At 37.5% G+C, this 12,012-nt stretch overlaps 3 protein-coding genes across 3 annotated transcripts in view; 2 read left to right on the top strand and 1 right to left on the bottom strand.

Moving 5' to 3' along the window:
- Nucleotides 1–330: 330 nt before the first annotated feature.
- Nucleotides 331–3,343, top strand: LOC131877151 (carbohydrate sulfotransferase 9-like). The gene is made up of 4 exons (XM_059222752.1): nt 331–1,140; nt 1,267–1,484; nt 1,558–1,778; nt 2,900–3,343. The coding sequence occupies exons 1-4, from the start codon at nt 958–960 to the stop codon at nt 3,325–3,327; spliced, it is 1,050 nt and encodes a 349-aa protein (XP_059078735.1). The 5' UTR covers nt 331–957; the 3' UTR covers nt 3,328–3,343.
- On the bottom strand, nt 3,295–4,234 carry LOC131877155 (ADP-ribosylation factor-like protein 2-binding protein). Its single transcript, XM_059222756.1, has 3 exons — nt 3,853–4,234; nt 3,613–3,778; nt 3,295–3,545 (listed from the first exon to the last, which is right to left on the bottom strand). Exons 1-3 carry the CDS (start codon nt 4,000–4,002, stop codon nt 3,376–3,378), a joined length of 486 nt encoding a protein of 161 aa, XP_059078739.1. The 5' UTR covers nt 4,003–4,234; the 3' UTR covers nt 3,295–3,375.
- Nucleotides 4,235–7,808: 3,574 nt separating this feature from the next.
- Nucleotides 7,809–12,012, top strand: part of LOC131877148 (pickpocket protein 28-like) — a 21,550-nt gene continuing 17,346 nt past the window's right edge. Inside the window, exon 1 of the mRNA XM_059222749.1 lies at nt 7,809–8,055. The gene's annotated coding sequence lies outside the window, so the exon portion shown is untranslated. The remainder of the gene's footprint in view (nt 8,056–12,012) is intronic.

The following is a 12,012-nucleotide window of genomic DNA, read 5'->3' as shown; positions in this document are numbered from 1 at the left end:
TATTATTAGTATTATTAGTATTATTATCATTATTAGTATTATTAGTATTATTATTTGAGAAAGATGTTGTAGAGAACATCAGGACCTTGAGGTTTTCGTGGCCTCATGAGCCCAGTTTTTTAAAGCGAAAAAGTGAATCCTAGATCGAGAAAAGATCGTGCTATACCACATAGGCTGGATCTTATGTGGATCTAAGATTCACTCCTTTGCTTTAAAAAACTGAGCTCTGGTCCTGATGATGTGACAACTTAGTTTCGGAGTTTTCTTGTATTTGATGCATTGCATCTTGGATCAGGATAAGTTTCCCTCTTCTATGAAATTAATTCATGATCTCGACTTAAAACAATTAGCGGCTCAAATTTGCTTCGCCGCTTTCTGTTCTCTATTCACTATCAACAGGAAACTTACTGTTTAGCCATTAGACTATCATGAAATAAAGTTTCTATCAAAGGCGACTAGTTTCCTGTGTTCTTGAGAGTTAAGATCCTGCGCAGGAAAAATCAATTTTCATAAAAGAAATTGCTGGCCAAGTAAAAGTAGTGCTCAGAAATATGAGCTTTCAATCTTTGTTATTCGATTGCCTAGTGTCTCAGTAAAACGTGCATGCCTAAAATACGTACGTATTTAAGAGTGCACGAGTTCTGGGTTCCTCTGTGGTCCAGTCCTTTACTATGGACTTAACCTGCCGGTACCTTGTACATACATTCGTACCTACAGTATGAACTACGTACCCACTACTTAATCGTGTATCTCGAAATGAAGGAAAGCGGTGGCTGGCTCAGCTAAACATGTCTCCAGTCCACTTTTGACACTACAGTGTGTGTGTTTATTTGTTTCTTTGGGGGGTCGAGGTATGAGTAACTAGTTGGAAACGTAAGAGTAACTCGAAGTTGGCCTTCAGTGGAAACGTCCATCAAACATCATGAACCTTGAGCGGTTTGGATCCATTCATAGACCATGAAGTTGCTGTCCAGGTTCTTCTTTGGTTTGTTCCTTCTCTTGTTCCTCATGTTGTCCACATTCCTGGTGTACCTCACACATTTGAGAAATGAGGACATGAAACTACGCCAAGAACCGCCATTGGTCCATCGATCCACCTCGACTTCACCTCGAGCCATGCAAATAATCCACCAAGGACAGGTAGGAGGGCGTTGGGTTAGAGCGATAGTTATGCTTGCGTTCCAAAGCCTTTCTCAAAGGCTGATGGATGGAACGGGAGGTGTTCTTTTCAATCTTATGTATCAAAAGAGAATTTGTTTCCAAAAGGTTTCATCTGACGCTGAAGGTACCCGGGGGATCTTGGATCAGTTGACTATAGAAAAGGATCTTTTGGAACGACGGGAAACAAAGGATAACGTGTGCTCAAAGTATGGTCTAGACCAAAGAGGCACGGACCAACTTCATCAAGTATATCCTTGGGAGTATTTAATATCTAAGGAGCACTCTTTGGTCTGGTGCAATGTCTTCAAATCTGGTAGTTCCAGGTAATTTGGAGCAAATTTTAGACTAGAATTTTTTGGGGGACGATCATTTAACTTTCTCGCGCTCTTTTTGCAGTTGGATGTACGTGTTCAATCAGTTGGCCGGACATTCGACCAAGTTCTTGAACAAGAAAAAGCAGAGACCGCCAATGACAATTGCTCGTGACTTTTATCCTAGACCTTCAAAAGAGGAATTAATTGAGGCCATGAACAATTCCTTGAGTTTCATCGTGGCAAGACATCCTTTAGAAAGACTGGTGTCCGGATTTCGAGATAAAATTTTAGGGGCAGTAAAAGGTACGTACAATATGGCTGGCTCTGACAACCCCTCGTTTGCTTTTCCACATTAAGTACCAGGGGTTATTATGATGGTTCCAAAAATCAAAATGGTAGAAGGAGGTTGTTAATCCATGTCATGGAAACAAAATCAATATTCATAACTAGGCCAGCTAAAAGTTGCAGATAGATAATCAAATATATAGTCTCTATTCACAACAAATTTGCATAACGTCGCCTGAACTTGCACAAAAACTTATAAATAAATCTGCTGAACCATACATTTAGAGGGATATTGTTTGTCTTCAATATGAAGCAGTATGTAGATGAAAAGGAAAGTTCTGTCATAGTAACTTCTATCACTGGGATTTGAACCCACTATACGTACGTGAGAAGATTTTTCACGCTGCCTCTTACACTGATCGGCTAGATTAATTAAAAGTTTCTTAAAAATGTTAGTTGACCAATTCTTACCAAAGTAATCATCCGTTTCCTGATCATTTACTTATAACCCGATGAAAACACGTTAACATGCGTCTGATTTTTAAAGGAAAAGTACGTTACACAAGCCAAAATGCGTCCCAACCTTTAACATAATGTTTCTCCAAAAAATGCAATGATTGTAGACAGATGTGGCCATCTAGGATGAAAGAGATTTCTAGAAATAAAATCAGAAAAACTACAATCTTTCGATTTCCCACCCCCAAATTAATTTGGATTTATAAAAATGATCAACAATGCAAAATATATTCTTGTGTTGAAGTGGTTGAGATCCGATAATAAATTGCAAAAAAAAATTCAAATATTGTTGATGAAATCACAAAATTTGCAAAAAATCTGGCATATGCAAGTTCTGTGCCAAAAAGGTGCATCTAAGTGTTGACCGGCCGAGCTAATAATAGCCCCAGTTCAGTATAAAGAATATCATTATGTGCATTCAAATACACTAATCCAATAGCAGAGAAGAGCAAATATGTAATCCTAACAACAAAATATTAGCACCTTTACTATCCATAGTTGCCTAATAAAGGCACTCGAATTTTGTATGTATTGTTCACTTATGCTTCTAATTGGGCAAAACGAATGCTTTCAAGAACTAGCAAGTTGTTAATGCTTCACACTTTCTTTTTTTCAAATTTCAGGAACGCACCATGATAAGATGGGAAAAGCAATTAATCGAAAGTATGGTCGTAGCCATACAAAGAAGCCTAGTTTCTCGGATTTTGTTACATTTGTCTTGGCCACTTTTAAGGAGACTGGAGTTATTGATATGCATTGGAGTCCAGCTTTCAGCTTCTGCAATGTTTGTCAAATGAACTTCACCATGATTGTTAAATTTGAAACCTTTGAAAGAGATCAGGCGTATTTGCTTCAAAAAGCTGGGCTTCAAGGTGTTGTTCAAACGCTTAAAATAAATGCCGCACAAGATGGTCAGAACTCTCAAACTGTGATGAACAAGTATATGGAACAACTGCCTTTGGAGCTCCTTGAAGAGATTTGTGATTTTTATAAATATGACTTTCAGATCTTTGGATACTCATATCCCAAATGTGATTTTTTTGATAAATAAGACTCATTGCAACATGTTTGATTTTTTGGCGTTTATTTGAGTTGGAATCTAATTGTTGAGGGTCATTTTGTTGATTATCAGTCCTGAATCAAAAGGATCATCCACAAGGAAGCTCTTCTTATGTTCTAATACCATGTCTCTGAATGCTTCGAAGTCCGTGATGGAACAGATCATCTCCAGTATCTCTTCATTTAAAGGATCTGAATAACTTTTCAATTCTGTAGTGATAGTTTTCGTGAATCAGGAAAATGTCTATGTACAGTCTAAAGAACACGATGTGCTTACCCTCAGCAAAGGATTCTAAGCTAAAATCTTCAACTTGCTTGGCCAATTCTTGCATGATGAAACTTTCAATTGATTGGTTATATTCTTGAAACAGTTCCATGTGAATCAGATTATTTTCTTCGGTACTTCCATCAAATTGCTCGCAAAACCTCTCCAGGAGACTTCTCTGAAGAAAAAAAAACATATGTCATCGGCACATTCTAGTGATAGCTCAGATACAAAAACTGAATAAAACGGTACTTGTAAAGCTAGGAACCCTGGTGAGACCATGATATCTTCGATGGATCCGATGATGTTGTTGAATCGAGACGGTGAGCTCCGTTCCTCAATAATCTCCTCCCGCTGAGCCAATCCATTATCACCTAGATTTGGAACCTCCATCACTAGCATGGTCCTCACTAAGACATTAATTACTCTCAATTATGTACACTTTGAATGGAAAATATCTTCTTCTCAATATTTGAAGAGGAACGTGCACCAGCATCTACCGGGGGAGCAAGCGAGTTGTTTGTGGAAAGTTCGTATAATCCAATACCTGTGTGGAACATCGCAACCAATCAAATTGCATACCTTAACTCCACACCCTAGCTATCCCTCTCCAAACCTCGCAATAACTCAATATGACACTTAAAGACCACGACGGGTATTGGTAAATGAGCGTTACTTTACTGAATTTTTCGTTCCTTTCAAACATTTCAGTGTTCGCATCAAGAGGATGAACAATGAAGAAGATCTTGTCACTTGGAAATGTTATAAGATATGTTTGCAAATTTCCAAAGGTGGAATGGGGAAATAACTGGATTTTGGAAGAGCAAACCGTGAAAATTGTGGAGGTTTTAGCGTAAACAATTAAGGACAAGCATGTTGATCCCAAACTTATTCATAGATTTCTAGAGACTTGATGTTCGACGGCCGACCACTCGGTTGGCTAAACAATACAATAAAACAGTTAACGATGTATTTCCTGGAGACCATGTCCGTCTTCCGACATCCGATGTCTAGAAGTCTGTGCAAATGAAAGTTGTTTTGGGGAGGTAAAGAAAAAGCAGTTTTCCTCTTGATCAGTGATCAGTGATCACCCACCCAAGGAACGTTTCGCTAAGATTCTTCTGATATATCGATCGAGGGTTGGCAATGTTTCCAAACTTTCTCTCCCTGCAAAAAAGTTTTAACCGAAGTTCAGTTTTAAAAAAAATCGCAAAATGTCAAAACTCCCCTTTCACATTGGCATCCTTTGCCTGGTCCAAGGTCAACTTCCTGGAGTTTTACTTAAAGGCTAAGGGTTACGAAAGTCCTCATGGAGCAGCAATTATTTGTCGTTGATGTTCTGTATTGTTGGAAAAGTCTTTACAACTTCCTCTGCAAGTACCCATCTAGAAATTGGCGACATCTCTCATCGGATCACAATGCTGCATCAGTAAAGGATAATCCAGGATTAAGTTTGCTCAAGATCAGCATTCTTGCGAAGGCTAGGCTAAAAATGCCTCCTTGCCGGAAAAGCTGAGTGGAACTTCATTATCTTTTTCTCTCGGACACAAAGTTCCCTAAGAAGACTCGGGATTATAGGTGGTTGAACAAAGGCCGTTGATCCCTCAAAGACAGAAAAACACATCGTGCTGATAGACAAAAATGATGAGTTAAGTCCCCCCGCCTGCCTAGTTATTTTTCACAACGGAAGCAACAATGCTTTATATAACTGGTACAAAATCAATTGATTTGGTGGCAATATTAGATGTAAAAACTTTTATAGGATGCTATTGCTAAGATACCGTGGCCATTTATTTAGTCGATGATCGTTCAATGAGCTGGATTCAAAGAATCACTTAAAGTTGCTTAGAGGGTAAAATGAAAGCATCTTTGAGAGTGGACAATAAGGGTTAGAGTTGGAATATTCATTTTCTACACTAAACAAGTCAATAGTTTCAACTTTCAGTTTTTAGCTATGTTTGACTAAAGTGAAAAATTAATACATGTTTAGCTCGTTTAAATAGTTACTCTGAGTATTGAAGTCTGCAACGTAGGCTGTTTTATTCATTTATTTTGCATTCAATAAAAGGGGGCAGAATAACATTTTTTGAGAGCTAAATATTGAAAAATTACCATCTTAACTTAGGGTTTACCTTTTTACACAATAACTAATTTTCCTTTTTAATAGAGGCATGAATGGCATAGCAAAGAAAAACGGCAATAAATTAAGCCTAAGATGTCAAAAATGATTCTCATAATGTATATCCAACATCATAATGTTTCACTTGAAAATGTCAAAAAAATCAATTTCAGTTTCGTTCCTTGCTTGAAAATTGGATCACCATTCTTTAGCCTTTTAAACTAACTCAATTAACTTAACAACGTACGTATAGAATGCTTCAGTTGTGGGGAAGGTGGAAGGATAAAATCAATGGGAAAGTTAAGCCATTATGATGATATAAACATCTGATATCAAACAATAATCTACATCAAAATTATGAAGGGATAGAAATATTTAGAGGAGGATGTGGAATTTTCAAGTAGAACCATTTTTTGTCAAAGCAAAATCGAGGTCACCGAATGTTATTTCTTCAGCAAATGGAGAACATCGTAGTAATAAGCTTGAAATGGAAATTGACTTGTTTTTAGGTACTTCATTTTATTTGATTTTTTTTTAAAGGTCAAGTATTTGAAAAATATTTGTTATTCATAGACATATTGTACCGGTCGAGATTGATTACCGTTATGAAAATTAAAACCACCCGAGGGAGCGAGCATTCCTCTTGTCTGTCCATTTCGATCCAAAGCATTTTTGGCTAAATGACAATCAATGATAAATTAATTCAGAGAGGTTTGCCAAATGCTAAAAAAGTCTAAGTAAGACATGTGATGACCCGGACTTGAATCCTTGTTTAAAAAAGAATTGGAGATTAAATTGATCCCGAAACACTGATAAAAAACTATGCAATTCAATTGCATTTGACCAAATACGAAATATATTAAAACGAAATGACTAATCAACACCCTTCCAAGTTCTTTTAAGCCTACTAGAGCATTGCATAACAACTATTCAAGCTCCTTAATGTTCAATTAACCCTCAGGAGAACTAGTAACATGTATTAAGCATAACAGTAAAGCAGTCAAGATCATTTTGAAATTGATTTGTTTTTTTATGTACAAAATATAAAAAAAAAAATAGGCTCCTGCTCTTTCAACCTGGTCTCGCAATATCTTATTTGCCAAATCCTCTCTAACCAAAAACTTTTTGAATGGTCTCTTTGTCTCTCTTTGTCGTAAATACAAAAAAATTGAATTTTTCTCCTTAAATTTCAATGCGGGCTTGTTGATAAAAACCCTAAATATTTATCACTTATTATCAATTTATTGTTATTTGTTATGATTCGAAGACCTATTGTAAAGAGCTAATCTAAAATTGCCATTTGAGGCTCTGATTTTGTCCTTGTCGTGGTTTTCTTTAGGTGAAGAATGGACCAACGAGCAATGTGGTCAAGATTTTCAACCATCAAGTAGATTGTGTTTCAAAGTTCAAGATATTGTCATCTTTGGTGAAATTAGGAGTGACACTGAACTACTTCCTTGTCTTAATTTCAGAACATAAATTTTCTTTCGCATATTCAGCTGTTGGTTTTGGCTGAAGTTTTGAAGTTCTTGCTTTCTCCATACGATACAACTGACATAGATATCGGCATACCTGATGTACCAATGCTTTGAAAAGTTCATCTCCTAATCCATTTGGTTTTTTGGCCACAACCACTCAATTGATGAAGGTTTTAGTGTGTGTACCCAAGAAGTCGCTGAATATGAATCAGTATCTCCAATTTGCTTTCAAATAAAGCATGTTGATGGGTCTTTTCATCCAGATGTTTTTTGTTACTGGCACCTTCCTATACACGACGTCTTCATTTACATGAGCTTACATCATGAATCGTACCATAAGCATGGCCTTCACTGTTATTATGATTTAGTCGCCAACATCAACTTGACTTTCACATGACAATGAGGCATTGTTTTTCGGGTCTGATACATGACAGCCTTCAAAGACTCTGGACAGACCTTTCCACACTCAATTAACGGTCCAAGTGTTATGCTGACTGCTAAGCTCAGTTTCATCTCTTTGCCTTCTGGCATTGAGATACAAACATATTTGGATAGATCAATGCAAATTAATCACATTATACACCTTGAATAGAGGCTTGCTTCGTCCAAAAGGAGTGATCACAGTGACCTTTGCCAACTCAGCTTCGTGGCGCTCACTCTCCATCTTCTCCTTTTTGAGGTGTCCCTTTTGGGGGGATCTTCCTTCTTTGGAGCGTGGGAAGCGTGGAACACGGGTTCTCATGGAGAAGGGGCCTATCGAATCTCAGTTGAGAATGTGCACCCGACCCAGTCTGAGGTTACACAAGTGAGCTGTGATCAATACTATATAATACGTAGACTTGTTTCCAGGGTCGGACCGTGAGTACAATGCTTATTAATGGGATTTTATTGCGTCTGTGTAGTGTACAAAAGCAATCCGTTGGATCAAAACTATGTGGAGATACCACCAGTTTTACTTGGACATGTAATTTATGGTATCGGGTGGGCATGTTTAATGGCACCAAACCACTTCATAGGATCCTTGCATTTGAGTCCGCTATAGGCGCCCTCGTTGCATTATCCGAGATGCAATTTTGGCATTCATACTTAAAGAGCCAGAAGGATCTAGGACGAACGGTGCTTACTTCTAATCTCCCATAAATAGTACAAGTCATTCATTCTCACTTGACGGACGCAGTATCACGTCTTCTTGTTATCGGACCGTTGGATGGAGGAGCATCCTGGATTCAAAGCATATGTTATGTACATATCAAAGCGACGGTGCTTAAGATTGATAGACAGCCGCAAAACCGAACGGACATTTAAAAGACAAGATATGGATGTCTCACGAAGACCTGGAGAGGGAGATCGGTCTAGATGTACAATTGTTTTATTGATAAATTTTGACAAATCTGCCCAGAAAGTAAAAACATTCCAAGTGCAAAGACTTGGATTTATTTCTACTTTCAACATGAGGCTGACTTGTCTATGTCAGGCCATGGCTTTCTATAGAAGTCTCTTTCTCGAAATCCGTGACTCAAGGCAAAATGGGAAAACCATGCTTGATTGTTAGACATACTTCTGGTGATATGCATTTAAGCGATCAATATCTTTTTCGTTCCCTTTGGGAACAAACACGTTATTCAAATCTTATCCCATTTGCATCCTGGCTTAGAAAACTAGTCATAATTGTACCCTAAGCACATATATTTTGGCTGTTGTTAAATCGTTTTGGGCATTCGAGTATGTTTTTACGCTGTCTGTGGCTTGTTATATTTCAATATATAACGAGTCAAAATTGACCATCTATTTTCCACTCTTTTTTGACAAATTCTAAAAGTTCTATGTACCAACGAAAATGAGTTGGCGGATCTGGTTATGCCTTGAAAATAGGGCTGATCTCGAATTTTGATCAAAGAAATGCTCCTGGATACGCCTACTATCTACAAATGTTCGAAGATTCGAGGCAAGTAAATAAAATAATGACGAAGACCGAGAAAGAAAATAAAGGAAGACTTCAATGTTTTAACTGACCTGGATTCGCAAGGGCTTGAGTGTTCTCGCAAAGTGCTCCAAGGTCGCTGGAATTAATCCTGAAACCTTCGTTGGGACAAAGCTCATGAATACTTTACCTTCCATACCTTCTCCGATTACTGTCCAACTTCAAGTTCTTTAATTTCCATTCAAACGAGAGCTCTCTCATTCTCGTGATATTTTCAGTAAAACATCTTTGGACTTGTGCGAGTTTTTTGCAAACCTGCTTAACTCTTTGGAGTCCAAATGGGCGTAGAATATTGAAAATGTGGCTAAACAATCGGTTTCTTATACACTTAGCATCGTGATACTTTTTCTGACCTTGAGTTGAACTCAATTAAAGTATTTAGGATTTTGACAGGCTTTACAAAAGACAGCTAATACTCATTAGAAACTAAAGAGGAATCATTTGTCCAACCGGTGCCACTTTTCAAAGGAAGCTAACTCACAAAAACTATAAAAAAATGCATTATGTCGGCCGTTTTTCGTGTTAAGTCAGGCCTGTATAACGCAAGTCAAATTGAAGGCTGCGCTTGGTGTTAAAAAATCAGGCAATAATTTTGCAAGATAAAAAAAAGGTTCATGTTTCATATGATTTCATGACTTTTTTAGAGAGAAGAAAAGTGATGAAAAATTTTCTCTTAATATGAGGACATTATACTCATTAAAACATGCTTTTATTTCTTACTCTAGCCTCAATCACGAACTTCTAGAAATATGGACTGTGAACGAGCTTCCCACGAAATCGACTTGCTCTTTGTCATAGCGACTCTGAGTCACTTTTGGAATTAAAGTAATAAAAAAGGATTGTAGATCTCTTCGATTAAAGGCAGGTCACTTTTACATCATTTACTTATTAACTGCTCCGTTTCAAAGTTATATTATCAAAAGCTTATGTAGCTGACCAAGAGCAGGCCGAAAATCTGAAATTATGTAGTGTTGACTACATAATGTAACTTTGGACATATCTCCTGAGCTCCCTAAGCCTAGTTATGGGCTCAAATTTGGCCCAGTTCTTTTATTTAACAACTTGTGGTCGTTTTAAGTCCTCATTTGGAATAAAATGAACGGTTTAGGAGATAAGAAATTTTTGCTTCCGTCCGCAATCCACATCTCTAGAAGGCCATGCCTCAATGGATCGCTTCAAAATCTACAGTGCATCAGTGTCTGCATCAAATTGCAATTTCTGGTATAGATAGATTCTCATGGGTGATTTATCAATTGGCACTTATTTAATTGCAGATTAGCATTCCATTATCACGAGAATCTACTAGAACTCTTGATTGTCGAAAAACGGACTTGGTAATACATAATTAAAACATGAAGATAAATAGTAATTTCATGTACGAGTATCTGCCTCTTTATTTTTTGGTGGAAAAAAATAAATGCGACAGTTCCAAACGTCCACGTCTATTTGAGAGTACTTTTTTCTTTGCCCTGATATTTCCAAATTTCCCAAAAAGTGCACACTCGTCCGTAGCTTGAAAGGGGTGAAATATAAACTATGTCACCAATTAGCATTAGCGTGATTACAGACAAATTCAAGCACGGTTAGCCTCGGATGACGAGCATTGAAAAGAAAAAACGAGTGCAGAGTAAAGAGCTGGCCGAAAACGATTGCGACCTTGATGGAAGTCACGAGCGGCTCTTGATACAACATCCTGATATTCATCAAAGACCTTTTCGAGCAAGGTGGTTAGACCTGGTGTGCCTACTTTGATCGTAATCAGGTTCCATTCATCACGATTGCTTTTCTCTCTGTTCCATGCTTTTACGGTCAGTCAGTCCTCTATGAGAAAAAATATATGTAACGCACTCAGAATATTCACGCACCCAACAAGTTTGATTGGCATCGTCAGTCCAAATACCCATTTGACCGTACGCACATGTTGAAGATTGAATGTGACTGATTGGGGCCTTAAAAAGACTGATTTAAATCCCACGTGCGAGGGGGCCATCCTCCCAATCAATTGCACTCTTTACTGTTCTCGCCCACATTGACGGTCGAGAAGCGAGGTTCGAACGGGACAAAAACGTGACGTAGTAAGAAAAACATCTATCGCATGATCAGATCATGTTTCAAGTTAACTAATCAAAGGCTTTACCGCACCAGTATGATTGATTCCAAATATTACAGTTCAGGCAATTTATGCTACCATTCCAAAGGAGAATTTCTAGATTTATGATGCATAAACTAAAAATATGACCTTCGGACTTGTGAATGCATAGTATTCTTAAAACTCGGAAGTATTTCACGGAATCAGTATATAAGTTCACAAATACAAATATAAACACAAATATAAATACAAATATCAGTTGTAACCAGCCCCTTGTTCCTTCAAGAGCTTTAAGTGTCTCTGTACATATATTTTTTTCTTTTGTAATTTAACGAAAGAAAACTCATACTTGAACATTTTGGCATAAGTATATCAACACAACTTGTGAATGTGTGAGCAAGTTGTGTGCATAAACCTTCTCTAATCGCGTATGACTAAAGCTCAATGATCCACGTGTCTTTTTGTGAATGAAATATGTTCCAACTTGTCATCACACATTTATCGGAGGAACCCAACCAACTACTAAATCATTATTCACCATGTTGGACCAAGTTTTTAAATAGCGTAGAACGAGAGCGTAACCAAATGCAAAATGAATATACATTTTCCAGTTCCTTCATAATACCCCAACCAAAATTGATGGCAATCATTCTTACAACCAAAGAGAGTTACAACTTAGAGGGACTAATAATCCATTAAATTATACTCAGGGGTACTGAAGATCAGCGGGTTTTTTTTTGGGGCG

Source organism: Tigriopus californicus, chromosome 2 (genome assembly GCF_007210705.1).
Source record: "Tigriopus californicus strain San Diego chromosome 2, Tcal_SD_v2.1, whole genome shotgun sequence".
Classification (NCBI taxonomy): Eukaryota; Metazoa; Arthropoda; class Copepoda; order Harpacticoida; family Harpacticidae; genus Tigriopus; species Tigriopus californicus.
This window is presented reverse-complemented; position numbering and strand designations above follow the sequence as displayed.

Excerpts from the sequence above, each read along its gene's own strand:
- LOC131877151 (XM_059222752.1), top strand. The coding sequence starts at position 958 with ATGAAGTTGCTGTCCAGGTTCTTCTTTGGTTTGTTCCTTCTCTTGTTC. Across the intron at positions 1,141-1,266 it reads AAATAATCCACCAAGGACAG|GTTTCATCTGACGCTGAAGG; the intron begins GTAGGAGGGCGT and ends TGTTTCCAAAAG. Across the intron at positions 1,779-2,899 it reads AATTTTAGGGGCAGTAAAAG|GAACGCACCATGATAAGATG; the intron begins GTACGTACAATA and ends TTCAAATTTCAG.
- LOC131877155 (XM_059222756.1), bottom strand. The coding sequence starts at position 4,002 with ATGCTAGTGATGGAGGTTCCAAATCTAGGTGATAATGGATTGGCTCAG. Across the intron at positions 3,779-3,852 it reads CAGGGTTCCTAGCTTTACAA|AGAAGTCTCCTGGAGAGGTT; the intron begins GTACCGTTTTAT and ends TTTTTTCTTCAG. Across the intron at positions 3,546-3,612 it reads CTTAGAATCCTTTGCTGAGG|AATTGAAAAGTTATTCAGAT; the intron begins GTAAGCACATCG and ends CTATCACTACAG.